Here is a 23,799-nt window from a genome sequence, read left to right on the forward strand (position 1 = left end):
CGGTTGTCAGCTAATACTAGTATTTTAAAGGGCTCGTTGACGGAATCTCACACGAGTAACAGAATATCCAAGACTAAGTAGTTAACAGAATATCCACATCTTGCGATTAGAATCTTCTATTTGTTAGATAGTTTGTTGTTAGCTATCCAGTGACAAGGCGGGGTTGAGGCGGTAGCATGCACGAGTATGTCACGTACTTGACGCTATCCACCAAAACCACCACGAAAATTCGAGCCAGATCTTTCGATCCAGTCGATGGAACTTGCTTTGGATTGAAGATCGAGACGACCATCGAGGACGGCCGCTGGCTCTTCTCGGAGAAATTGCCTCCTCCTCCTGTGGAACTGGAGTTGAATTGCTTACCTCCTCCTGGCGAGGACGACGATGGTCCTGGCGGAAGAGGCACCGCCGAGAGATTCCTGCGGTAGCTGCCGCTTCTCTTCGCAGAAGTCGTCGGGGATTCCTGCGGGGGCCGAGGTTCCGGACTTATCTCGAATTGGAATACCTCGTTGCAAGCACCAGTGCTGAAAGGTGTGCCTGGAAAGACGAGCAAGTTGTTAGTTAGCGCGAGATGTTCTTGCAAGACTTTACCTGCGAGATCATTCAAAATCTTTCGCTGAGGATCGTCGGTATCAACGTCGCTGGGTGGAAGCGCTCGAAATGCTATATCCTGGAACACCCCCGAGTTCAAGAGCGCTGGAGCGTGACTTGCACCGCTACGCTGAGCAGCGGTCGAAGTGGGAGAAGTGGAAGCCGACGAGTCCCTGCTGCTCGCAACGAAAACGCTCGCGGCTTTGTCCCCGGCCATGACTGCTTGGATGACGAGATCGCCATCTACTTTCACTACTTGGTTGTCGCGAGGGAACAGCAGCGACGCCGGAAACCGCTGAGTTGCGTTGCCATACGTGCTCACGTTAGCCGGAAACATACTCCCATCGATCACCGCTCCACTCTTGTCCTGCCGCTCACACTTGCTCTCTAGCTTGTAACCATCCCCTGGAGACCAGGCCAGCTTCGAAGATTCGTTGCGCTCGTCCTCCAAGCCCATCAAAACTCTACCACCTATCCTGGCTTGTGCTGGATCCGACGAAACGTAGGCCCGAATCTGTCCAGTTCTCTGCGTCACCGGTATTCCCAGATCGAGAGGGAACACCAGCGCCATCACACAAAGCAACCCGAGAGCCGCCACACTCGCCAACTTCTTCGTTTTCCCAGAAGCTGTGGAGGACGTCGACGATGGTTTCTTCGTGGAATTCTCGTCTTTGGAAACCTTGGCACGCTTCACGCTCTTCACCGCCGAAGCTTGTGTCTTGAGTCGCGGGATCGGCACTGGAGGAGCACTGCTCCCGGGACGAAGAACGTATCCTCCGGGATACTGATACACCGGCATTCCCATGGGAGGAGGAGGAGCGTAAGCTCCCGGCTTGCCACCACCATTCCTCGAGTGATAGTAGTACGCGAGCTGGTTGCGAAGATTCACATTCTCGGCGCTGATGAGACTCACCGTGTTGTTAAGCTCGGCCACCGTCGCGTTGAGAGTCCGGACCCTTTCTTCCAGATCGTCCACATACGCTTTCTTTCTCTGCCGAGATAGCTGCGCGCTCTCCCTGTTACGCATCAACCTGGCCTTCCTTTTCACCTCTTCATCGTCGCCGCCATCGCCATCTTCTTGCTTCTCCTCCTGGGCGTACTCTACCTTGCGCTTGCCAAGCCTCTTGATAGGGCGGCTCGAGTTGGATTCTCCCGATGAGCTGGGCTTGTTGCTGTCGGATCCGGCCTCCTCATCCTTGATAATCTCCTCGCGGCTGGAGCTATTGCTGTGCTGCGTGATGGCGCTGCTGGGAGATCCCGTGGCCTCTTTCGGGAATGGCGGCCCCTCGAGAAATTCCGGCAGGAATTCCCCCAGAGAAGCTGAATCGCAGTCATCCAGAGGCGAGGAATTCTCCAGAAAGAGCGAGACCCAGTCCTGATCGTCCAGATTCTCTAGATCCTCTGGGAAATCTGCTGGATCGGGAAGATCCAAGAGCTCTGCATCTAGTGCCATGGCCAAACCTCGATCGAGCGCCGTGCCGGCCAAATCACGCCATCGTTCGCTCCGAACCCTAACACTCGGGAATGAAATTCCTAGGCATATTTGTATATTCCAATGCCAGTTAATCTGGGCCGCTGGATCTCATGGGCGGCATGACAGCCGTCGATCCTCCCGCGCTTGCCCTCTTCCAAGAGGAGTCCGCCATCGCCCGCGCCGTCAAGGAATGCGCCAGGCTCAAAGATCTCTCCAAGGCTCGCCGATTGGAATCGCTCGTCCAGCGCAGCGAGGAGCATGGATCCAGCAGATACCTTGCGAATTTGCTGGTGGAGATGTTTGGGAAATGCGGCAGCGTGGAGGACGCGCGCGCCGTTTTCGACCGGATCGAGCAGCCCAATGTCTTTTCCTGGAGCATCCTTCTCACGGCATACGTCCAGAACGGCGATCTGCGAGAGGCGGAGATGGTCTTCGATCGAATGCCGGATCGCAATGTCTTCTCCTGGACGACCATGATCACTGGCTACGCTTCCAGCGGCGATGTCGATCGCGCGAAGAAGATCTTCGACCGGATGCCAGAGCCCAATGTCGTCTCCTGGACGGCGATGCTCACAGCGTACTCGCAGAACGGGCTCATCAAGGAAGCGGCCGATCTGTTCGAATCCATGCCCGAGAGAACGATCGTCTCGTGGAACGCGATGCTAGCGGCGTTCGCCAAGAATGGATTCGTGGACGAGGCAAGAAAACTCTTCGATTCAATGAAGCTGCGAGACACTGGATCTTGGAACATCATGCTCGCAGCATATGCCCAGAGTGGGCATCTTGGAGAGGCCGATACGATCCTCTCTCAGATGCTCGATGTGGATATGGTTTCCTGGAACACGATGATAGTCGCGTATGGAAACACTGGAGACATGGCTATGGCTAGAAAGATGTTCCAGGAGATGCCCAGGAGAGATGTGGTTACTTGGAACTCAATGATTGCGGCAAGCTCCGCGAATGGGCATTTGGAGGACGCGCGTTTCTACTTCGATTCGATGCCACAGAGGGATTCCGTGTCGTGGAACACGATGATCAAGGCGCTGGGGCAGCACGGCTATGTGGAAGAAGCCTACGCTCTCTTCAAATCGATCCCACAGAAGAACTTCCTCTCGTGGGTCGTGATTCTCACGGTTTACGCGCAAAGAGGCCGGATTGCCGACGCGAGAGCTATCTTCGATCGAATGCCCAAGGAGAATCTCATGCCTTGGAACATCATGGTGGCAGCGTACGTAGAGAGCGGCCTCGTCGACGAGGCCAAGGAGTTTTTCGACCAGCTCATGCCGGAGCACAACGTCGTGTCTTGGAACGCGCTCATCGCTGGCTACGCTCACCAGGGACGAGCGAACGAAGGAAAGCGGCTCTTTGATTCGATGATGGAGAAGAACCTCGTCACTCGCAACGCTCTTCTGCTGGCTTACACCGAAGCTGGCGATGTCCGAGCAGCAAAAGAGTTTTTTGAGACCATGCCCGAGAGAGATGTCGCGTCTTTCACGACGCTCATCGCAGGATATGGCCAGTCGGGCGACTTCCAGGCGGCAAAACGAGTTTTCGATCTTCTTCCACAGCCGGACATGATCTCGTGGAGCACCATGATCGCAGTTTACGCGCAGAATGATCAACTCGCTTTAGCGGAGAAGATGTTCCACGGCTTGCCCGAGTGGGACGTGAAAGCTTGCAACGCGATTATAGTCGCTTACGGGCAGCACAACGAGCTGGAGAAGGCGATCTTCATGTTCGAGACGATGCCCAAGAAGGATATCGCGTCGTTCAATGCGATGGTTACTGCGTTTGCTCGATACGGTCACCTGGAAGAAGCCCGAGTTTTGTTTGAGAGGATGCCGAGGAGAGATAGAGTCTCCTGGACAGCTCTCGTCTCTTCGTACGCTCACGCAGGTCACCTCTGGACTGCTCGAAGTTTGTTCGAGAGAACTCTCGACCGGGACGTGATCATCTGGAACTTGATCGTCTCGGCTCTCGCATCCAGTGTGCAGTTCCAGGAGGCGTTTGAGATCTTCCGGGAGATGAGAATGGAAGGATTCAAGCCGGACGAGACCACTTTCATCGGGCTCTTGAGCGGTTGTAGCCATGGAGGCCTGCTGGAGGAGAGCTTGGCTTATCTCATGTCGATGCAAGGCGACCATGGATTGACGCCATCCTCGGAGCACTACTCCTGCTTCATCGACATTCTGGGACGAGTCGGGCAGCTGGAGAGGGCCGAGGACGTGATCTTCAACACGAAAGTTGCTCCAGTCGCGGTGAGAACGCTCTTGAGCGCCTGTAACGTTCATGGCGATTCTCGTTTTGGGAGCCGAGTTGCCGGAAGAGCTCTCAAGCTCGAGGATGACAGCAGTGTCGCGTATATCCTCCTCTCCAACATCTATGCTGCTGCCCCGACGTGAAAACTTCTGAAAGAAACTTGGAAGCGATGGATCCATTGATAGGTAGATCTCGCCACCGACAATCAAAGTTTCGATTCGCCTTTTTCTATTAGAAACTGGCCGTGAAGTGTAGGTGTGATTTCTTGAAGCTTTGCTAATCTGAGCTTCGCCAACACGGGAAGGAGGATTGACGCATCAGGAAACTTGACAAGAGTTTTTGCATGGAGTAATCGTCACACTTGGCCCAACCTTATATACAGGCTTCCTCCAACAATACAAATCGACCTTGTACTAGTTCTACACCATGAAGGCTGCTCTTGTTTTCCTTGTGTTCGTGTTTGTGTTTGCTACATTCGAGGTTTCATTCTCTTCTTTGAGGAGGGAGCTCTTGGCTTTGGATGGTGGAGTTGATGTCCAAGTTCTTCAACAAGATCCCAGTTCTCCTTTGCCTCCTCTCAGGTTGATGGACGATGATGATGATGATAAAGGCAAGCAGAAGAACAACAACAATAACAACAACAACAACATCAACATCAACATCAACGTCTGTCCGGGGCTTGCAAAGAACACTTCCGTGGATCATGTTGATTCAAAGAATATATAACGAAGGACTAGAAAGAAGGAGAATGACAAGGATGTGTTTAACATCCGAAATGGTTATATAGTCCGAGATGTAAGAAACGTTTGGGGTAATCTTAACATAGCTCCTTCATGACTTTTTTAGGATCCATGCCGCCGCCACCATGCAGCTTCCAAAAATCGTGGAAGCACCCAAGAGACTATTACCAATCTTTGTTCCCAGCAGTGAGGCATTTGTCGTTGCTGCGTCCTCAAATGATCTCCCAAGTTCCACGCAAGCTTGCTCCAGTGGTCTCATTGCGGCGCCACCTTTTGCTAGTGATTCTCCAAGCTCAGCCCCGCCTGCTACCACAGGATTTCCAGGTGCTTCTACTGCTTCCAGTGATTTCGCAACCAGAGCGCTACCTTTTACTGCCGCATCTAGAGAATTTCCAAACGCAGTACTGCCTGTTTCAAGAGATTTTCCAAGTGTGTGGATTGATCTTCCAAGACCTAAAGATATCGTGGTTGCGTCCATGGATCTTCCTGCTTCCAGTAGTTCGACCCTGGATTCCAGCCTTCTTAGCGATATGATCCCGCCGAGCCCAGCTCCTATAGCTATTCCTATGCAGCCAAATTTCACATCCTGCTTCCAGGCCCCCATTTGAGAATGTGCTTCGCAAACTATGTCTTTAATAGCATAGTGAGCTTTTTAAAGCTTTTTAGCAGCGCTTGAAGAGTTTTCATTCTAGCATATTCTCAGTCTATTTTAATCTTTGAACACATTTGACTCTAAAGCGTTGTGACTTTAAGGCCTAGGAAAGGATATGCGTTGATGTTAGTTTAAGCTGTCTCTGTTCATAAAAAACTTGTGCTCGATCGATCACTTGGGTTAATGAAAGCAATGGGAGCGAAGGAGAGCAAGCCTCCTCTTTCTCGCAGGAGAACTCGCTCGTCCAGCGCAAAGGAGAAAGAGAATGCTCCAGAGAGTAGTCAGCAAGTAGTAGACGATCATGGTGGGAGTCCAAGCAAAAAGCCAAAGCTTTCTCAAGATGATCAACACATGGCGCTGGCGAGAGCGGTGGAAGCCATATCCGAGGAGGAAAATGCAGCAGCTCAAGTAGCCAGCGATGGATCCATGGAGCAAGAAGCGGCAAATTCTAGCCTGGAAGTTCTCGTCACACTTCCAAATGCAAAGGTTTATCTCATGGATCACGATCAGGCTGGATCGGAAAGTGTTCTTCTCGCGTCTGGGGATCTTAGTGTCATAAGGATCGTCCAGAACGGTAGCGTGGTCGCAGCCATCGTCAAGCTCGGAGACGAGCTCCAGTGGCCGCTGGCGAAGGACGCTCCAGTCTTGAAGCTCAGCGAGAGTCACTACATTTTTAGCTTGAGACTGCCAGTAACTGTGGAGGAGGATGAAGATGAGGATCAACCTTCCAGCGAAGGGAAAGAGGAGGTCTCGTTTAAGTCAAGCGCGGAAGTTCTCAACTATGGTGTCACCCTCCCTGGAGATGCGAGCCAGGAGCTTCTCAAGGAGCTGGATTTGGCCCTCGAAAGCTATAGCTCGCTGGTGCCAGTTCCAGCGCTCCTGAAAGATCAAGACGAGGAGGTCGTGGAGATGGTGCAAGATGACGGTAATCAAGGAATCGCTGGAGTGAAGCTCACAACGAAGAAGAAGAACTACTACTTGGAGCAACTGGCTCCCAACGCCGATGACTATCAAAGCGCGATCGCAAAGGCGATTGCCAGTGGCTCGGGGCATATCGTGCGAGGAATTCTCTGGGTGAGCGAACTAATCGCGACGCAGATCGAGCGCAGTGGATTGTTGATGCAGCAGCACATCAAACCGAAAAAGAAGCCGTCAAAGATCAGCCCCAAGACAATGAAAAACATCCGGACGTAAGTTCTTGCGTTTACTAGCTTTGACTAGTGTTTTTACTGGCTCTTTGACTAGTGCCAAGCAAATCTCAAGGATGACTGAGACGCTCGCGAGTGGTCTTCTCTCTGGAGTTGTCACTGCCACTGAATCGATCACTTCCTCTGTGCTGAAAACTAAGCCAGGGGCTGCATTGATCGGGCTGTTGCGTGGAGAAGCCGCGATTGCCACTTTGGATGCCTTTGGTAAGCCAAGTTCTTCGCAATCTCTCCCAGAAAATGAATGATCACATTGTATGTGAGATCACAGTGAAAGTTTTCGATGCTTTGGAGCTGGCTGGGAAGAACGTCATGTCGCGAACAACTCTAGTAACTTGCCAAGTCGTATCACACAGGTAGATTGATCACTGTTGTGCTTGATTGAATCAAGAGAAATTTTTGTTCTAGATACGGAGACGAGGCAGCCGCATTGACAAAAGAGGGGCTTTCAACCGCAGGCCATGTCGTCACTACTGCATGGAAAATCTCAAAAATTAGAACAGCCATGAATCCGGTGAAGGCTTCCACAAATCCAGTCTCGCTCAAAGCCGCCGCCATCGCCGCCGCTGAACAGCTCAAAGGCAAGAAGACCATGTAACTCCCAGTTGAATTCTAACCGTCCGATGGATGTTAACTTAACCCTAATTTGAAAAAACTGTCAATGAATATACCGAGTATATTTCTCGAGGTTTAGGGTTCTTAGGCATTTTGGAAATGACTCGCTACGCGCAGCTCGTGATCGGGCCGGCGGGCAGCGGCAAGGTGAGTCAGATTTTGCGTTTCCTGTGCTCAATCTCTGATCTCGATCTTGCAGTCGACGTATTGCTACCATTTGCAGCAGCATTGCAACACGATCGGGCGGAACCTGGATGTGATCAATCTCGATCCAGCGGCGGAGGATTTCAAATACGCGGTTGCTGCAGGTCTGTAAGGATTTCAGTGTTGCAAAGATATTAGTTTGGATCCATTTTTCATCAGATATAAGAGAGCTTGTTCCTCTGGAGGATGTGATGGAAGAATTTAACTATGGACCAAACGGAGGCCTCATCTATTGCATGGAGTAAGATTTGAGTAGAGCTTTCGTTCTACACAGGGATTTCTGGCTGACCATTTCTAGTGTAGATATCTTGAGGAGAATATGGACGACTGGCTTGCAGAGAAACTAGAAGACTATATCGACGATGACTACGTTGTCTTCGACTGTCCAGGTTTGTGGTAGTTTCTCTTCACTAGTTTTAGTTGTAGTGATTACACAGGTCAGATTGAGCTCTACACACACATCCCCGTGTTTAAAAGCCTCGTCGAGCAACTTAAGCGCTGGGATTTTAATCTGTGCGCTGTCTACCTCCTTGATTCTCAGGTAGCTCTACTCGGATTGATTTGGTGTATCACAGGCAGAAGTTTGCTTTTGTTCTTGTGCAGTTTGTTTCTGATGTTACCAAGTATATAAGTGGATGCCTGTCGTCCTTGTCTGCTATGGTCCAACTCGAACTTCCTCATGTGAATGTCCTCACGAAGATGGATCTCGTGGCCAAGAAAAAAGACATCGAAGAGTACGTGCTACCTATCCAGTATACTTACTTCGTTTTCACAATTTTGTGTGTAGCTACCTTGACCCTGATCCGGTTTTCCTACTGTCGGAGATGAATGCAAATACCGCTCCACGATACGGAAAGCTCAACGCCGCACTCGCAGAATTGGTTTGTTTTTTCCCACAAGTTTTGTAATTATTTACAGCTTCTGCTTCCGGCAGATTGACGATTACAGGATGGTCAACTTCGTACCTCTGGACGTCACAAGCGAAGACAGGTACGCCATTTTTTTACCTGTGGGAATTGTGTGATTGAATGGCTCCTTGCAGTTTGCAGTATCTTCTCTCCACTATCGACAATGCGATTCAGTATGGAGAGAACAGTGAAGTCAAGATAAAGGACTACGATCCTGATATCGGCGATGGCATGTCGTTCAACATGGATGCTGATATCGAGACAGATAACTTCTAACGTCTAGTAGTATGTAACATACTTTCCGGTGCTAATTCAGTTTCGAAATGTTGTATAGCAGTACATAGGCCGCAGAATTTCGGGGTTCTGCATCCAACAGCTGCTTTGCTGCTAGAGCACCATATTCCTTGTCAGTGTGGACCTCACAAGCACCAAGTAGGCTCCTCCAGGCTGAAGCATCAGGTTGAACCGGCATGGCAGACATGAAGCTTGCAGCTTGCTTCACCCGGCCGGACTTGGCGAGCAAGTTGACCATGCATCCGTAGTGCTCGGGAGTTGGCTCTAGATGGTGGTCTCCCTGCATGGAGAGAAAGTAGCTCCATCCTTCGTCGGCCAGTCCGGCATGAGAGCAGGCATGAAGAACAGAAGTGAACGTAACAATATTCGGCAGCACTCCGTCCTGATTCATCGTCCAGAACAGGTTGCGAGCTCTGTCTTCTTCGCCGTTCCGTGCATAAGCCGCAACAATTGAAGACCAGGAAACAACGTTTTTGCTTGCGACACTCTCGAAAGCAGTTTGAGCGGCCTCCAAGTTTCCACAGCCTCCATACAGACATATAAGAGAGTTTTTTACGACATCCGAGCAGCATCCAGTGGCAAGACTGCGAGAGTGGACTTCTCGGCCCGTGGTAAAGTCACCAAGATTGGCACAGACAGCAAGAACAGTACCGTAAGTAACGTCGCTTGCTTTTATCCCTTCTTGATTCATTCTGTGGTATATTTGCAGGGCCTCGAGATTGAGATCCTCCTGTGCGTTGGCTACTATCATGGTGTTCCAGGTGATCACGTTGGTAGTGCGGTTTGTTGCCTCGATAAACACTCTCGTCGCGTTTTCGAGGCTTCCACACTTGGCATACATGTTGATGAGCGCGTTGACGACGGACGTGTGGGACAGGTATCCTCTAGCAGCAGCTTCTCTGTGGAGTGACGATCCCCTTTCCATTTTGCAGGTGCTCGAACAAGAGTCCAGGAGAGTGATGAGCGTGACATCGTTCGGCGGCATTTGATTCTCCACCATCTCCAGGTACAATGCAAACGCTTTCTCCTCGCAATGGTTCTGTGCATACGCTCCGATCATTGCATTCCAGCAAACAATGTCTTTGTCCAGTATCCGATCAAACACCTGCCTTGCGTCTTCTACAGCCTCGCATTTTCCATAAAAGCTCACCACTGCAGTTCCCACAAACACATCCGTCTCTACTCCACTTGCAACTATCCTCTCGTGAATTGCCTTTCCTTCTACCAGTGCTCTCAGGCTCGCACAAGCCTCCAGGACGCTAATGAGCGTCACTGCATCGGGCCTGGAAAACTCTTGTTCCATTCTTCTGTATAACTGAAGAGCTTCTAGAGGATACCCTGCGTGGGCATACGCAGAGATAATTATTGTCCATGACACAACATCTCTGAAAACCATTCTCTCGAAAACCAGCCTTGCTTCGTCCAGACTCTCACAAGTCGTATACATGTTTAGAAGTGCATTGCTTGTTATTATGTCACTCTCTAGTCCTTTAGTTCTAATTCTCTCGTGAATTGTTTTCCCCAGACTCAAGTCCCCAGTCACGGAGCAGGCACCGAGAAGGCTGATGAAGGTGATCTTGTTGGCCTCAGTGCCTTCAAGATCCATGGACTTCAGAAGCTCCAGGCCTTCGCTCGCCTCACCATTCTGGACAAGAAGCGAGATGAGTATCGTCCAGGAGAACACGTTCCGCTGGTGGATCCCTTGAAAAGCAGCTCGAGCGTCGTCCAGGCTTCCACACCTTCCATACATTTGCACCAAGAGATTTCCCAGGTACGTATCCCCGTCGAGACCATTAGAGATCATCTGCGAGTGAACCTGTCTGCCATCCGTGAGTGACTTGGAGTTTCCATACTGCTTGAGAAGAGCTTCGTATGTGTCTATCATCTCCTTCCTCCTCCATCTGGAATCTGCCGTGAGAGTTAGAGTTCCCGGAGTTACTGCATTCATTCTTAACTTCTAAGCCCGGCCTGGAGTTTTCTCCCCGCTATTCGTATATTCCGTCGAAGAACATTTCCAGGCCTGGAGTTGGAATGCCCCTTTCTTGATGCATGCACGTTTGTTTTGTGAGCAAGCTTTGTCCAATTGCATTGCCCACTATAAACCAAAAAAGCCTGTCAGCCTGTCGACTCATAATTGTCGTTTTTACCTTTTATTTTTCTCTTTTGTAGGGAGTGAAGCTGAGAAGCCCAAACAGTGAATCACACTCTATCAATCTCAAGGATGAAGTTCGTCGTTGCTCTGTTCGCCGCTCTGCATTTCCTATCTACAGCTCGGGGCCAGAGCTTGCACCATGAGGAGCTCGTTTCTGCGAGAGATCCGTCGACGACCACTCTCAGTCGCTACTGTTCGAGCTTCCAGTTCAATGCCGAGGTGAACAACTTTGTTAATGGCTGGCTTGTCCCTGGGGAGTGCGTGAGTCGCATCAAGAGATACATTGAGAAGGGACAGTATGCTGCTGACGTTGAGGCCGTGATCAACCAAGCTCGAATTTATGTCAAGAATCTCACGGTCACCAACGAGGCTAAGAAGGCTTGGGTGCTAGACATCGACGAGACTTCCCTGTCGAATGTTCCTTACTATCGGACTCACAGCTATGGGTAAGCATTGCAAGAGTTAGTTCCTTGGACTCATTGTTTTCGATGCAGTGCTACGAAATTCAATGCCACGGAATTTAACGCTTGGGTGGATCAAGCTAGCGCTGCAGCGCTCGCTCCGACACTGTCTCTCGTCAAGGAGCTCGTGAGCTTGCGCTGGAATGTCATCTTTATCACTGGAAGGCCCGAGTCTCAGCGTCAAGTCACGGTCAAGAACTTAAAGGCCGCGGGATACAAAGGCTGGACAAAACTCCTCCTCAAGTAAGCAAAGCAAAGAAAAGCAGAGTTTTCCATCTCCATTTCCTGGAGCTGAGCAATTTGTTGTTGCAGGAGTGCTGCTCAAACCAATGCTCGGATGACCGCAATGGCTTACAAGAGCAGCTTGAGGGAGGGACTTGTGAAAGATGGGTATGAGATTTGGGGGAACATTGGTGACCAGTGGAGTGACATTTCTGGATCTGCTGCTGGTAGCAAAGTTTTCAAGCTTCCCAATCCTCTTTACTTCATCCCGTGACCAATAGCAGTAGCAGTGGCGGAGACATCCGTTGACATCAAATTAAAAACTTTAGATCTTGTCTTGATTTATACGGTGCTGATGTGTTTAATACGGTTGACATTATGAAGAAACGTTTATATTTAGTTAAGAAAAGCTGATGAATTGAAGCTTGTCACTCCCTAGCTCGCTGTTGTCACATTTTTAATCTTTGATCTTGCGCCAGGAGCTTGGATCCTACACAGCTCCTCCATGCGGCCAGGGGTTCCTCCTCTCTCACTCTTGCCATTGTTCTAGTTTCCAGTTCATTAGACAACTTTGCCAATGGCTGGCTCGTTCCTCGCGAGTCTGTCGGTCGGATCAAGCGATACGGTACAATGCTGATACCAAGCAAGCTCGAGCCTACACGAGGAGTCTCACTGTTACGAACGAAACTGCGAAGGCGTGGACGTTTGATATTGACGAGACGGCCTTGTCGAATGTTATCGAGCTCAGAGGTAAGAACTTAATTGAAAAAAATTGTTTTTGTTGTCTAGAGCTTGGAAACTATGCTCCAGTGCTGCGAAGTTTAATGTCACTGCGTTCATTGCTTGGATCCAAGAGGGTCGCGCTACAGCAATCTCTCCAACTTTATCCGTCTTCAACTGGAATCTCATCTTTATCACTGAAAGGATTGAATCCCAGCGTGATATCACAGTGAAGAAGAACAGCAAATACAAGAGCTGCCTCGGTGACTCTTGAATCGTGAAGAAAAATAAAAGCTATAAACTCTTTCTTTAATGTTAGAGAAAGTCATATTATTTTCAAGGTGTATAATCCTTTTGTATGAAAGAAGTTCTATTTTTCAACCCCCATGTGCCTCCTGAGAAATACTACTGCAACAAAATCTGTTCCATACTTATGAGGAAATTAAAACGCTAAGGGTTTTACCACATCAAGCATACCATAAGTTTTAAGCGCTTCACAAATTAGACTATAGTATCCACCACCAGGATAGAACCTATCAAAATTAAAAACATAAGCATATAGTATACATTACAAACCTCTTACGATGCTCTTCCCTGGTGACTGCCTCAGTTCCTCTCCTCATTAATTCAAAGAACCATTTAAACTCTTCCAGGTAATCCATAAAACCCCTGATCCCAGAGTGAGGTCCCACATCAGGTGAAAACCGGGTGATCTGAAGAACAAACATCAAAGTCAACAAAGAAACGAACAAGAGACTTTTGCAACAAAACTCAAACCTGTAAAACTCCTTCTGCAAATGGTGCTCGTATGGAACACTTCCACAGAAGATGGATTGACCGTTTGCAACACTCTCCCCTTGATTCCCCCTTTGTAAAGGCGCCTGAAATAAAACATCCTATGCACATCTGAAGGTATACTCTGCTCATCCATATTAAGCTGTCCAGCAAGTTGGGTAGCCTCTCGACTCTCTTGTATCAGTGCCGAATCTGCCACCTGCTATTCAACGAGTGAGAAATTACAAGTGTATGGCTAGAGTGCATGCCTCATAATGCATGTTTGCCCTGTATATTCAAAGTGAAACTCAGAACCAAGGTTACGACGCTATGCTAAAACGTGGTCTCCAATGTCAATGATACCGTCCGAAAGCCAATCCAAAAGCGAGGCCATAAAGCCGGAATACCCACTCTCGAATGTCATTGCTAGGATCCTGAAAATTGTGGAACTTTTCCACAGCTCATTTGACTCCTCTTCAGTGATTGCACCGCAATGAGGGCCTGCATGCCACACATCACCACCTGTATTAAAGAATACCTCAACAGTATCTGATTTGCATCGCACCACGTTATTCTCTTAAACTGTGGTAGTTCTTCTACTCCAAATGCAGACACCAAAATGATAAGAATGTTAGGAACTATGCCTCCTCGACCTTCCTGGAAAGGTTTCAATGCTCTCCACAGGGTCAAATTGTGATTGAATCCAGCTTGGGCTTCGTCAACGAGAAGAAACCTCAGCGGTTCGTCAGGGACAAAGAAATTCCGCAAAACCTCCTCTGCACCTTCAAAGTCAATACAAATCTAAGGACATATGCCACGGTCATCATCATAGATAGATACGAACAGCTCGTTGAAGGTAGAAGCGTTGGTGGTGGCAAGATTGACATAATAAATTTGTTTCCAAATGCCACTAGCTCTTGCCTGCGACTCCGTCAGCTGCAACAATGACGTCTTCCCACTCTGAAGAGGAGCGCGAATCAGTACAGACGCTGCTGACTGAACGAGTTCCAGTAGCTTAGTTATGGTAGAGGTTCTTTGTGCATGCCAGCGGTAGACTCTGTCCTCATTCCGCACCCCGACACTGGCAAAAGTTTGAATAACAGGCTTCTCCACTACAGCAAAACATGAGAGTAACAGAGCGTCAAGTAACACGTACAAGATCACCACGCACAAGATAGAAGACATCCCCCACAAATAACACCAAAAAATGCAACCAGTATCAGGCTATGCCAGCAACCCACTAATGAGCAACCAGAGATCTGTAAGCCAGCAAGCAGCAACAACTGACTAAAGGCGTGTCAGTCAAATGACAAGAGACGCTACAGGATTAGCTAAATCATAGGAAAGAGTAGCTTACTCTGACGCTTCATCCTCCTTACTCCTCTTCTTTCCTATGCAGGCATTCCTTGTCCATTCAGTATTGAAGATGAGAACCTCCTAATGCCAGTCTTTTCTCCACTTCCTCGTCAATCTCCTGTTCTATGGTCTTGACCTGTGCAGAAACTCCTCCTGGATCTATGGGCTCAAAACCACTAAAAGGTTGACGGGTTTATGTAGATGAGAAATGAGCCTTTTGTTCAAGTGTCATCGTTAATCAAAGTTTTATATATTTCAGATTTTTGAAAAAGAAAAAGAGTTTAGCCATTCTGGATGATCCTGGATGCAGCACGCAAGCTCTCCAGAGCAACCGCATCAGCCTCATAAGGCATGCAGTCTTTCAGCTCCACCGCATCGGCCACTCGCCCAGCTCTTCCCAAAACGTCGATCAAACACACGTAGTGCTCTCTCGCCGGCACCATCCCAAAATCGCACACCATGGAGCTCAAGCACTCGCAGGCTGCTGCTAGCTGACCGCTCTGGCTGCACGAGTAAAGAATGGTGATGAAAGTTATGTCGTCTGGAACAAATCCTTCTACCTGCATTTGCCGAGAGAGGAAGATGGCATCCCGGAAGAGCCCCTGCTTCGCGTAAGCCGAGACGATGGCGTTCCAGGACACGGCATCCTTGCAGGGAATCGATGAAAACACCCGGCTTGCATCGGCCACCCGGCTACACTTCGCGTAGAGGCTGGCCGCCGCGTTTAAGACCGTCGTGTTTTGAGTGTAGGGACCGGCGAGGACGAGAGCATGGATCCGCCTGCCTTGCTCGTGTGCTCCCACGGTCGCGCAGGCACGCAGGACGCTTGTGAGAGTGGTGGCGTTCGGCTTTACACCTTCCAAATTCATGAGCTCGAAGGTCTTGATGGCTTCCCAGTGCTGACCATATGCCGCGATGAAGGCGCTCCAGGAGATCACGCTGGGCCTCGAGATCCTGAGGAAAACTTCCCTGGCCTCATCCGGGTGTCCTGCTTTGCCATAAGCGGTCATGACGGCATTGGCTGCGACCATTCTCTGCTCTAACCCGGAGGCGAGGATCCGCGAATGCACGTCCCTGACTTGAGTGGCACTGTCGCAAAAGCCGAGGACGCTGGCGAAGACGTTCTCGTCGGCTTCCATGCCTTCGAGGTCCAAGTGGTGATAGAGCTCGGTAGCTTCTCGCTTCAAGCCGTGCTGTACGTATGCTGCAATCACGGAAGCCCAGGAAGAGGTCTTCATATCCTGCCGCTGGTCATTGAAAACTTTCACGGCATCCTCAAGGCCACCGGACTTGCTGTACATGTTGACGAGAGCGTTGTTGACTGCAGAGTCGGATTCCATTCCACCGAGACGAACGTAACCATGGATTGAGGCTCCGACTGCGAGAGCTTCACGGCCACGGCATCCGTCCAAAAGTCCCGCGAAAGTGACAGACTGAGGTCGCACGCCTTCTAGCATCATCTCTCGACAGAGATAGATCCCCCCTGCGAGGTCTTCACACTGAGCATGCCCGGCAACCATGGCAGTCCAAGTGATCACGTTTCGTCTGTAGCGCATGCGGTCAAACACGTCCCGTGCATCGCCAAGACTGCTGCATTTTCCATACATGCTAATCAGTGAGTTTTCCATTCGAAGAGAGAAATCCAAACCAGAGCCGAGTGCAAGCCTGTGAACGTGCTTACCAGTTTCAAGAACTTCCAGGCTTGAACAGGTGTCTAGAACCGTGAGAAAGGTGATCTCGTTCGATCTCAGGCCTTCCTGGTGCATTTTACTCCACGTCGCGAACGCACACTCGAGCTTTCCATGCCGTGTATACGCGGCAATGACCGTCGTCCAGGTACAAACGTCGGGCCGAAAGCTCCACTCGAAGACTGCTGTTGCATCGTCGAGACTGCCACAGTCGCTGTACATGCTGATAAGACCATTGCAAACAATCTGGTCAGAGACAAAACTGGTACCAAGAAAATGTTCGTGCAGCATTCTACCAAACTTTAGATCCCCTGATGCAAAGCAAGCATTTAAGAGGCTGGCAAACGTCACCTCATCGGGTTTCGTCCCTTCTAGACGTGAGTATGCGTAGAGCTGAATTGCTTGCTTACCACACTCATGCTGTGCGTAGACAGTGATCATCGCGTTCCAAGAGATTAGATCCCGCTCAGGCATTCGATCAAACGCGTTCCTTGCCTCCTCGACGCTCCCACACTTCCCATACATATAAACCAAGGAGTTACTCAGCAAAACGCTGGCGCCAAGACCACTGGAAAGAATTCGAGCATGGATTTGCTTACCTTGGAGAGAATCTCCCAACGCAGCGCAAGCGCTCACGGCGTTGAGAAGCGTGATCTCATCGCCCGGCACACCTTCCAGATCCATTGCTCGAAACACCCACAGCGCCTCTTTCCAGAGATCCCACTGCATGTAAACAGACATTAGAATGGTCCAAGAGAAACGATTCTTCTCACGTATCGCGTCAAAGGCAGCCAGTGCCCTCTCCACACACCCGGATCTTCCATACGCCTGGACGAGCAAATTCCCGAGGAGAGTTTCCCTGTCATGGCCAGTCGAAGCCATTAATCCATGAATGCGAGCGACAGTCGCGGAAGATCCGGCAAATGCTGGCTTTCGAGCACACTGCCAAAGAATCGTTTCGTACCTTGCTGCTGGTGGATCCCCATTCATCCCAAGAACACGATATTTCGCTCCTGGAAGGGAGATTTCACCGCATCGATCTGTAACCCTCGAATCTATGCCGCAGAAGCCTGCCTGATCGATCCAATCTCGCTATAGTCGCGAATGCGGGCAGAAGCCCTAGCCTAATCGCCAGAAAAACCGCTAGAAAATTCCAGCCGCTAGGAAGCGATGAATGCGCCAAGCCCCTTGCCAAGAACCCTAGAATGGAAGAATGTAGTGTGTGAGTATATTTTAGTGTGAGATGGAGATCATACAAGGATCAATGCTGCTTGGCGCTGTGGCCCTGTGATTTGCTCCTCGTGTTCTTCGCCCGAGCTTCTGGATTGATCACCACTCCCAGCGAGTAGCTGGGCATGCAAGAAGAGCTCATCACGAGCTTCTCCTCGGTGAATTTCACCCTGCTCCTGCCACTCCTGAGCCCTGGATCGCGATTCCTGACGCTCGCCCCTTCCACATTCGCTCCATCATCGCGGAAATCTGGCGATGATTCCTCTCGCGGCATGGATGTCTCGCCCTGATCGAAGCTAACCCTTCTCTCGCTGCCAAGCATGGAATTGGAGCTCCTCCACTGGTGATCCGGCTGGCACGACGCCCCGAAAGACTGCTGCGCGAGAGATCGGAGCGTAGATGTGGCCTCCTCCTCCTCCGGATCGCTGCCGTGCTGCTGCCGCGCGCTCTCGAAATCCGCGAAGGCGGGATTGACCGTGGCGAAGGAGTATTTCTTGAGGAAGGACATGGACATCGCCGAGGGATTGGCAGCGGTGGAATTGGAGCCCGATTTGCTGCTGGATTTCCTGGCGCTCCCACCGCTGCCACTGTCGCTCCTCCTCGCCTCGCCCGCCGCCCATTGCTCGGGCGTGCTGCTGTGAGAGATCGAATTCCTGGGAGGAGGCCGCGACATGCAAGCTCCCATCGAAATCTCGCCCAGATTTCGCGACCGCGGAGCCGGATCGAGCGAGCTAGGTGTGGATCGATCGTCGGTCGATCGACCGCGCACCGACGATCCTTTTCTTTCCTACAGTGCTATAATATTCGCTTTTCCCACACGCGCACGCACTCCGCTCTCCTAGCTAACATTCCTCTCGAGCATGGGATTGGTTTAGCGTTAAAACGAGGATTTCCTTAATTAAGATTTATTTATCCGCAGCCGTTGGATGTATCCAACGGCCCACAAAAACCCCTTAAACGTAATCCGGGGAGAGACACAAACCCTTTTGCTGTGACTGACTGATTAGCTAGGGCGAAGCGAGGCGAGCGTTGCGCGCGAGGCGCTCTAGCATTCGATCGATCGAGCGGGAGCGCATCGCTCTCTGGGATGACACAGGTACGCTGCGCGATCGCGCCTTAGGGTTGTGGAATTGATTCTATCGCCTCGTCTGCCTTGTTCCAGTCGGATAATCGAGCTGCGTCTGGAACGAAGCGAGCGCGCTCGGAAGGTAAGGCCGGCGCGTTGGCATTCTTCCGAGAAATCTTCTTTTCTCACTGGAAATTCTCTTGTCTAGGACCTCGCGGCGATGGCGATTGGACGTGCCCCTTGTGTGGCAATGTCAATTTCGCGTTTAGAGCTACTTGCAACATGAGAAAATGTGGAGCGAGCAAGCCAGCTGATATCACTCGGGTGGGAGGAGGGCCGATTGGACCGCTACCGTATGACCAATCGCCGGCGCTCTTCATGGCCGGGCCTGGAGTTCCTCCTCCAATTCAAGTGGGGATCAATGGAGGATACACGCAGGTGCCGATGCCTCCTCCCGTATCAACGATTCCATACGACTATGGTGGTGGAATGAATCTACAAACGACTTATAACCCGATTCCACTACCCGGTGCTTATAATCCCGCGCTAGGTGAGAACAATCGTTGGTTTTGGTGATTCTTAGCTCTCCTTTTTTTTACAGTTCATGCGGTACATCATCATGAAGGTGTGCACTTAGGATCTGGCTTTGGAGCTCCGGTCGTGGACGGCTATGGAATGGGCATGACTATGGTTCCTCCACCTGTAAGTGTTTCGCGTCTTTTGGAGATTCCGGAGGAAGTAAAGCTTTTCGTCTTTAGTTTTCGGTGATGCAGATTCCAGGGCCTCGGCCGGGTGTACAAATCGAAGAGAATGGCTCACGGAAGCGTAGAGGCGGTACGCAGAAAGCCTGTCCTTCGTACAACCTCTCAATCTTTTTTTTTGTTTGTTGCAGGGCCGGAAGGCTCGGAGGGCGATTGGATATGTCCGAAGTGTGGCAACTCAAACTTCGCATTCAGGACCTTCTGCAACATGCGCAAATGCGGCACTCCCAAACCCGCGGAACCGGTTTGTCATTCATTCGTTTCTTCTGCTGGTTGTCACCACAGCCTAGTGTCTCTTTCGTTTTCTCGTCTGTGTGGCTCAGGTCCCTCGCATTGCACCTCAAAAGGCTAACTCACGTAAGCTCTCTCTTTCGATATCTCTCGCGTGGATTGGATGGATACCAACACAAAAACTGGTTTGTTTCGTGTTGCAGAAGGTCCAACCCCGGAAGGAAGTTGGACGTGCGATGCTTGTGGTAATGTAAATTATCCCTTCCGAACGAAATGTAATCGCAGGAACTGTGGCGTTGACAAACCCGCTGATGCAAAGCTTACAACGAAAACGTCTCCTCCTCCATCGGACTAAGGTATGGCCTTTCCTCCCGCCCTCTTCTCAGTTTTTCTCCATTCTCTTTCCTCTTTTCCCTTCTTGAGCTCTTGACACCGTCACAGCTCTTGCGAGCTGGTATGCCGACCATCAGAGACAGTGCTGACTTGGTTCGTTTACCGCTTGGGGCTTCCCGTGTTGTGCTGCGAGCAATTCCATTCGATCTGATTGATGGGTTTTTCGTGTCTCTGCCCCTGTTTCAGTACTGTCGTCGAGCTTGTGGAGGTCCGAAAAAAAAAAAAACCAAAAGATGAAAAAGAAAAACACTGTCAACGTTTTTCCGCCTGGTCCGTCGTTGGTGTCTCTTCTCAAGTCTCAGTTTTCTGATCAGGCCTCTCGTCTCCGTCGTCGTCATGGTCGCGTATATATACATTATGTACAGACGGCGAATGTACGTTTTTTTCTTGGTATACATATGGTCGAGAGGGTGAGGAGAGATTTTTTTTGGGGCCTTTTACAATCGCCTTTTACAATCGCCCTTTTTGGGGCGATTGTAAGATTATAGTTTAAGAGATTGGTATATTCTTTCAATAGGGTTTAAGCTATTGTTCGCGCATAGTGCTTCTTCGAAATGGTTTCCGCCGTCCGGCTCGCTGGTGCTGTTGCGACGGGAGTTGTGATAGGTGGAGTGGCGGCTATCTATGGCGGGGCTGTGAAAGCCGCAGTGGATTCCATCAGCACCGGGATCAAGGAAGCAGCTGAGGCGGGGGGCGGAGCTCTAGGGAAATCCCTGGAGCTGAAAGAGGCCCTGGCAGAAGGAGGAAAGGCGCTGGAGCTGAAAGACGCCCTAGCAGCAGGAGGAAAGTCGCTGGATTTTGGTGGATCTCTTGGGACGGGGCTGTGTGCCCATGGCCTCAATAGCGTTGGCCAGGGGATCAGCTCGGGCCTCAATGGCCTTGGCAAGGGGGTCGGCTCTGGCCTTAATGGCATTGCCATGGGGATCGGCTCGGGCCTCGGCTCGATTGGCGTGGGGATCGGGATTGCTGGCATCGTCATTGGGCGCGGGATCTGCAAGCTTGCGGCTTCACAGAAGACCCTCGTCGAGAAGCTCGTCTCTGCAGTGGTCGTGCGCTCGGAGCCGGACAGGTCAGGCTCCGGAAAGCTCTCCAAGACGCAGCTCAGCTCCTCCGGCAACCCTGGAGAGGCACAGCTCGGCCTCTCCAACCCTGGCGAGGCGCACGCTCAGCTCTCCGACCCTGGCAAGGCGCACGCTCAGCTCTCCGACCCTGGCAGCGAGATGTGATGGTAAAACTGTGTTCTTCCTCCTTTGTTTCTTTTCTTGACGCTTTTTTCTTGCAAGGTGGATCAAAGAAAGGCGGACTCTCTCTCGATCGGTTCTCTCTCTCTCTCTCTCTCTCGCTCAGGTCTTCCTTTTTTGTGGAATTCTCAAGAATTCGTCTTTTTGTGTAGACTGAGCTGCTAGCAAGTTTTCTCTGTGTCTTTGCTGGAACAGCAGGCACACTTTCGGATCGTCACAGAATCGTCGTTGTTATAGAGTCTAGGATGTAAAAATGTTAAATATATACCAGAATGTAACGAATCTTGTCTATGATATAGCTTCTGTTCCTTTTTCCTCTTGGGCTTAACTCGGTCGACCAGAAAGTCCACAAGCAATACAACATTCACCATGCGTAAAGTCGATCCAAAGTTCCAGCGTGACTCCAGAGCACGCCACCAGCCTCAAAAAACGGTGGCCAGGGAAGATTAAGATTGATCCGGAGATCTTGCAACCCGTGGATGGATTTCCAGCGCTTCCACGGACATTTTCTATCACGTATGATTTTCTTGCGACTGTTAGCATCGATTTTCTTATACTTTTGGAACTATGGACAGGATCATGGAGTTAACTTTGGAGGAACAGTTGGGAAGGTAACTTAACTTGGATGAGTTCTTGTTTCTCAGACTGAAGCAAGATATGGCTGGAGTGATTGATGTTTGCTGGATCCAGGGAGGACCATGCCACAGTCCAGCTTGAGCTCCAAAGCGATGGTACACTGAGGAGTGTTATGAACCACATTCAAGAACAACTCCTAGAAATGGAGGTAAGCAACAAGCCTTGTGTTTTCGTGCGCTGCATGACGAAACTTTTTCATATCAAGGAAGATCAGCGTCTGTGAGAGATCGATCAAAATCCCACAAACAAAACGACAAAGCTTCATGCATATAGTCGACTGGAAATGACTCCAGGCCGGGCTTAGAAGTTAAGAATGAATGCAGTAACTCCGGGAACTCTAACTCTCACGGCAGATTCCAGATGGAGGAGGAAGGAGATGATAGACACATACGAAGCTCTTCTCAAGCAGTATGGAAACTCCAAGTCACTCAGACGGGTTCACTCACAGATGATCTCTAATGGTCTCGACGGGGATACGTACCTGGGAAATCTCTTGGTGCAAATGTATGGAAGGTGTGGAAGCCTGGACGACGCTCGAGCTGCTTACCGAGGGATCCACCAGCGGAACGTGTTCTCCTGGACGATACTCATCTCGCTTCTTGTCCAGAATGGTCGATGCAGTGACGCTGATTAGCGTCCTGGAGGCTTGTGCGAGCCTGAGAGCATTGGTAGAAGGAAAGACAATTCACGAGAGGATAGTTGCAAGTGGAGTAGAGACGGATGTGTTTGTGGGAACTGCAGTGAGCTTCTACGGAAAATGCGAGGCTGTAGAAGACGCAAGACAGGTGTTTGATCGGGTAATGGACAAAGACATTGTTTGCTGGAATGCAATGACCGGAGCGTATGCACAGCACCATTGCGAGGAGAAAGCGTTTGCATTGTACCTGGAGATGGTGGAGAATAAATTGCCGCTCATCACGCTCCTGGACTCTTGTTCGAGCACCTGCAAAATGGAAAGGGGATCGTCACTCCACAGAGAAGCTGCTGCTAGAGGATACCTGTCCCACACGTCCGTCGTCAACGCGCTCATCAACATGTATGCCAAGTGTGGAAGCCTCGAAAACGCGACGAGAGTGTTTATCGAGGCAACAAACCGCACTACCAACGCGATCACCTGGAACACCATGATAGTAGCCAACGCACAGGAGGATCTAAATCTCGAGGCCCTGCAAATATACCACAGAATGAATCAAGAAGGGATAAAAGCAAGCGACGTTACTTACGGTACTGTTCTTGCTGTCTGTGCCAATCTTGGTGAATTTACCACGGGCCGAGAAGTCCACTCTCGCAGTCTTGCCACTAGATGCTGCTCGGACGTCGTAAAAAACTCTCTTATGTGTCTGTGTGGAAACTTGGAGGCCGCTCAAACTGCTTTCGAGAGTGTCGCAAGTAAAAACGTCGTTTCCTGGTCTTCAATCGTTGCGGCTTATGCACGGAACGGCGAAGAAGACAGAGCTCGCAACCTGTTCTGGACGATGAATCAGGACGGAGTGCTGCGGAATATTGTTACGTTCACTTCTGTTCTTCATGCCTGCTCTCATGCCGGACTGGCCGACGAAGGATGGAGCTACTTTCTCTCCATGCAGGGAGACCACCATCTAGAGCCAACTCCCGAGCACTACGGATGCATGGCCAACTTGCTCGCCAAGTCCGGCTGGGTGAAGCACGCTGCAAGCTTCATGTCCGCCATGCCGGTTCAACCTGATGCTTCAGCCTGGAGGAGCCTACTTGGTGCTTGTGAGGTCCACACTGACAACGAATATGGTGCTCTAGAAGCAAAGCAGCTGTTGGATGCAGAACCCCGAAATTCTGCGGCCTATCTACTGCTATATGAAACTGAATTAGCACCGGAAAGTATGTTACATACTACTACAAGTTAGAAGTTATCCGTCTCGATATCAGCATCCATGTTGAACGACATGCCAT

At 50.4% G+C, this 23,799-nt stretch overlaps 11 protein-coding genes across 13 annotated transcripts; 7 read left to right on the plus strand and 4 right to left on the minus strand.

Annotated features, from left to right (window-relative positions):
• Positions 1 to 64: 64 nt before the first annotated feature.
• Positions 65 to 2,093, minus strand: LOC112343206 (bZIP transcription factor 60-like). Its single transcript, XM_024666316.1, has 2 exons — positions 592 to 2,093; positions 65 to 537 (listed from the first exon to the last, which is right to left on the minus strand). The coding sequence occupies exons 1-2, from the start codon at positions 2,042 to 2,044 to the stop codon at positions 143 to 145; spliced, it is 1,848 nt and encodes a 615-aa protein (XP_024522084.1). The 5' UTR covers positions 2,045 to 2,093; the 3' UTR covers positions 65 to 142.
• Positions 2,094 to 2,184: 91 nt separating this feature from the next.
• LOC112343221 (pentatricopeptide repeat-containing protein At4g02750-like) lies at positions 2,185 to 4,467 on the plus strand. Its single transcript, XM_024666342.1, has one exon. The coding sequence runs from the start codon at positions 2,185 to 2,187 to the stop codon at positions 4,465 to 4,467; it is 2,283 nt and encodes a 760-aa protein (XP_024522110.1).
• Positions 4,468 to 5,908: 1,441 nt separating this feature from the next.
• LOC9630535 (senescence/dehydration-associated protein At4g35985, chloroplastic) lies at positions 5,909 to 7,571 on the plus strand. Its single transcript, XM_002992626.2, has 4 exons — positions 5,909 to 6,906; positions 6,962 to 7,128; positions 7,193 to 7,277; positions 7,330 to 7,571. Exons 1-4 carry the CDS (start codon positions 5,909 to 5,911, stop codon positions 7,517 to 7,519), a joined length of 1,440 nt encoding a protein of 479 aa, XP_002992672.2. The 3' UTR covers positions 7,520 to 7,571.
• Positions 7,572 to 7,621: 50 nt separating this feature from the next.
• LOC9630213 (GPN-loop GTPase 3) lies at positions 7,622 to 8,984 on the plus strand. The gene is made up of 9 exons (XM_002992627.2): positions 7,622 to 7,683; positions 7,736 to 7,844; positions 7,900 to 7,981; positions 8,044 to 8,129; positions 8,178 to 8,281; positions 8,344 to 8,474; positions 8,528 to 8,621; positions 8,675 to 8,730; positions 8,783 to 8,984. The coding sequence occupies exons 1-9, from the start codon at positions 7,636 to 7,638 to the stop codon at positions 8,922 to 8,924; spliced, it is 852 nt and encodes a 283-aa protein (XP_002992673.1). The 5' UTR covers positions 7,622 to 7,635; the 3' UTR covers positions 8,925 to 8,984.
• On the minus strand, positions 8,934 to 11,084 carry LOC9630214 (pentatricopeptide repeat-containing protein At3g57430, chloroplastic). The gene has a single exon (XM_024666343.1). It carries the CDS (start codon positions 10,888 to 10,890, stop codon positions 8,956 to 8,958), a length of 1,935 nt encoding a protein of 644 aa, XP_024522111.1. The 5' UTR covers positions 10,891 to 11,084; the 3' UTR covers positions 8,934 to 8,955.
• Positions 10,603 to 12,203, plus strand: LOC112343213 (stem 28 kDa glycoprotein-like). Its single transcript, XM_024666331.1, has 4 exons — positions 10,603 to 10,713; positions 11,112 to 11,540; positions 11,589 to 11,798; positions 11,868 to 12,203. Exons 2-4 carry the CDS (start codon positions 11,164 to 11,166, stop codon positions 12,049 to 12,051), a joined length of 771 nt encoding a protein of 256 aa, XP_024522099.1. The 5' UTR covers positions 10,603 to 10,713; positions 11,112 to 11,163; the 3' UTR covers positions 12,052 to 12,203.
• Positions 12,204 to 14,855: 2,652 nt separating this feature from the next.
• On the minus strand, positions 14,856 to 18,234 carry LOC112343224 (pentatricopeptide repeat-containing protein At5g27110-like). Of its 2 annotated transcripts, XM_024666349.1 has the most exons (8): positions 17,572 to 18,234; positions 17,280 to 17,515; positions 17,089 to 17,174; positions 16,915 to 17,038; positions 16,726 to 16,828; positions 16,309 to 16,538; positions 15,188 to 16,217; positions 14,886 to 15,131 (listed from the first exon to the last, which is right to left on the minus strand). In XM_024666349.1, the coding sequence occupies exons 7-8, from the start codon at positions 16,181 to 16,183 to the stop codon at positions 14,970 to 14,972; spliced, it is 1,158 nt and encodes a 385-aa protein (XP_024522117.1). In that variant the 5' UTR covers positions 16,184 to 16,217; positions 16,309 to 16,538; positions 16,726 to 16,828; positions 16,915 to 17,038; positions 17,089 to 17,174; positions 17,280 to 17,515; positions 17,572 to 18,234; the 3' UTR covers positions 14,886 to 14,969. The 2 variants fall into 2 exon arrangements, with proteins under 2 accessions (XP_024522116.1, XP_024522117.1); XM_024666348.1 differs by having other exon boundaries at positions 14,856 to 16,217; positions 17,572 to 17,618.
• On the minus strand, positions 16,188 to 18,230 carry LOC112343222 (pentatricopeptide repeat-containing protein At2g34400-like). Its single transcript, XM_024666344.1, has 3 exons — positions 17,649 to 18,230; positions 16,349 to 17,389; positions 16,188 to 16,217 (listed from the first exon to the last, which is right to left on the minus strand). The coding sequence occupies exons 1-3, from the start codon at positions 18,228 to 18,230 to the stop codon at positions 16,188 to 16,190; spliced, it is 1,653 nt and encodes a 550-aa protein (XP_024522112.1).
• Positions 18,235 to 18,527: 293 nt separating the features above from the next.
• LOC9630536 (ranBP2-type zinc finger protein At1g67325) lies at positions 18,528 to 20,510 on the plus strand. 2 transcript variants are annotated; one of them, XM_024666321.1, is made up of 9 exons: positions 18,528 to 18,641; positions 18,708 to 18,753; positions 18,820 to 19,161; positions 19,213 to 19,313; positions 19,370 to 19,445; positions 19,504 to 19,616; positions 19,696 to 19,729; positions 19,807 to 19,959; positions 20,183 to 20,510. In XM_024666321.1, exons 1-8 carry the CDS (start codon positions 18,633 to 18,635, stop codon positions 19,956 to 19,958), a joined length of 873 nt encoding a protein of 290 aa, XP_024522089.1. In that variant the 5' UTR covers positions 18,528 to 18,632; the 3' UTR covers position 19,959; positions 20,183 to 20,510. The 2 variants fall into 2 exon arrangements, with proteins under 2 accessions (XP_024522089.1, XP_024522087.1); XM_024666319.1 differs by having other exon boundaries at positions 19,807 to 20,510.
• Positions 20,511 to 20,538: 28 nt separating this feature from the next.
• Positions 20,539 to 21,529, plus strand: LOC112343208. The gene is made up of 2 exons (XM_024666322.1): positions 20,539 to 21,224; positions 21,280 to 21,529. The coding sequence occupies exon 1, from the start codon at positions 20,551 to 20,553 to the stop codon at positions 21,220 to 21,222; it is 672 nt and encodes a 223-aa protein (XP_024522090.1). The 5' UTR covers positions 20,539 to 20,550; the 3' UTR covers positions 21,223 to 21,224; positions 21,280 to 21,529.
• A 190-nt stretch (positions 21,530 to 21,719) lies between these two features.
• LOC9630215 (pentatricopeptide repeat-containing protein At4g13650) lies at positions 21,720 to 23,753 on the plus strand. Its single transcript, XM_024666345.1, has 2 exons — positions 21,720 to 22,021; positions 22,083 to 23,753. The coding sequence occupies exon 2, from the start codon at positions 22,332 to 22,334 to the stop codon at positions 23,751 to 23,753; it is 1,422 nt and encodes a 473-aa protein (XP_024522113.1). The 5' UTR covers positions 21,720 to 22,021; positions 22,083 to 22,331.
• Positions 23,754 to 23,799: the final 46 nt, after the last annotated feature.

Source organism: Selaginella moellendorffii, unplaced genomic scaffold (assembly GCF_000143415.4).
Source record: "Selaginella moellendorffii unplaced genomic scaffold, v1.0 SELMOscaffold_139, whole genome shotgun sequence".
Lineage (NCBI taxonomy): Eukaryota > Viridiplantae > Streptophyta > Lycopodiopsida > Selaginellales > Selaginellaceae > Selaginella > Selaginella moellendorffii.

Excerpts from the sequence above, each read along its gene's own strand:
- LOC112343206 (XM_024666316.1), bottom strand. The coding sequence starts at position 2,044 with ATGGCACTAGATGCAGAGCTCTTGGATCTTCCCGATCCAGCAGATTTC. Across the intron at positions 538-591 it reads GATTTTGAATGATCTCGCAG|GCACACCTTTCAGCACTGGT; the intron begins GTAAAGTCTTGC and ends TCGTCTTTCCAG.
- LOC112343221 (XM_024666342.1), top strand. The coding sequence starts at position 2,185 with ATGACAGCCGTCGATCCTCCCGCGCTTGCCCTCTTCCAAGAGGAGTCC.
- LOC9630535 (XM_002992626.2), top strand. The coding sequence starts at position 5,909 with ATGGGAGCGAAGGAGAGCAAGCCTCCTCTTTCTCGCAGGAGAACTCGC. Across the intron at positions 7,129-7,192 it reads TGCCACTTTGGATGCCTTTG|TGAAAGTTTTCGATGCTTTG; the intron begins GTAAGCCAAGTT and ends GTGAGATCACAG. Across the intron at positions 7,278-7,329 it reads TGCCAAGTCGTATCACACAG|ATACGGAGACGAGGCAGCCG; the intron begins GTAGATTGATCA and ends TTTTTGTTCTAG.
- LOC9630213 (XM_002992627.2), top strand. The coding sequence starts at position 7,636 with ATGACTCGCTACGCGCAGCTCGTGATCGGGCCGGCGGGCAGCGGCAAG. Across the intron at positions 7,684-7,735 it reads GGCCGGCGGGCAGCGGCAAG|TCGACGTATTGCTACCATTT; the intron begins GTGAGTCAGATT and ends TCGATCTTGCAG. Across the intron at positions 7,982-8,043 it reads GGCCTCATCTATTGCATGGA|ATATCTTGAGGAGAATATGG; the intron begins GTAAGATTTGAG and ends TTTCTAGTGTAG.
- LOC9630214 (XM_024666343.1), bottom strand. The coding sequence starts at position 10,890 with ATGAATGCAGTAACTCCGGGAACTCTAACTCTCACGGCAGATTCCAGA.
- LOC112343213 (XM_024666331.1), top strand. The coding sequence starts at position 11,164 with ATGAAGTTCGTCGTTGCTCTGTTCGCCGCTCTGCATTTCCTATCTACA. Across the intron at positions 11,541-11,588 it reads TATCGGACTCACAGCTATGG|TGCTACGAAATTCAATGCCA; the intron begins GTAAGCATTGCA and ends TTTTCGATGCAG. Across the intron at positions 11,799-11,867 it reads TGGACAAAACTCCTCCTCAA|GAGTGCTGCTCAAACCAATG; the intron begins GTAAGCAAAGCA and ends TTGTTGTTGCAG.
- LOC112343224 (XM_024666348.1), bottom strand. The coding sequence starts at position 16,183 with ATGCGCTACAGACGAAACGTGATCACTTGGACTGCCATGGTTGCCGGG.
- LOC112343222 (XM_024666344.1), bottom strand. The coding sequence starts at position 18,230 with ATGGGAGCTTGCATGTCGCGGCCTCCTCCCAGGAATTCGATCTCTCAC. Across the intron at positions 17,390-17,648 it reads CCAGCTACTCGCTGGGAGTG|GCAGGCTTCTGCGGCATAGA; the intron begins GTGATCAATCCA and ends TGGATCGATCAG. Across the intron at positions 16,218-16,348 it reads ACGAGATCACCTTTCTCACG|CAGTCTTGGCGATGCACGGG; the intron begins GTTCTAGACACC and ends TGGAAAATGCAG.
- LOC9630536 (XM_024666319.1), top strand. Across the intron at positions 18,754-18,819 it reads GAAGCGAGCGCGCTCGGAAG|GACCTCGCGGCGATGGCGAT; the intron begins GTAAGGCCGGCG and ends TCTCTTGTCTAG. Across the intron at positions 19,617-19,695 it reads CTCCCAAACCCGCGGAACCG|GTCCCTCGCATTGCACCTCA; the intron begins GTTTGTCATTCA and ends TGTGTGGCTCAG.
- LOC112343208 (XM_024666322.1), top strand. The coding sequence starts at position 20,551 with ATGGTTTCCGCCGTCCGGCTCGCTGGTGCTGTTGCGACGGGAGTTGTG.
- LOC9630215 (XM_024666345.1), top strand. The coding sequence starts at position 22,332 with ATGGTCTCGACGGGGATACGTACCTGGGAAATCTCTTGGTGCAAATGT.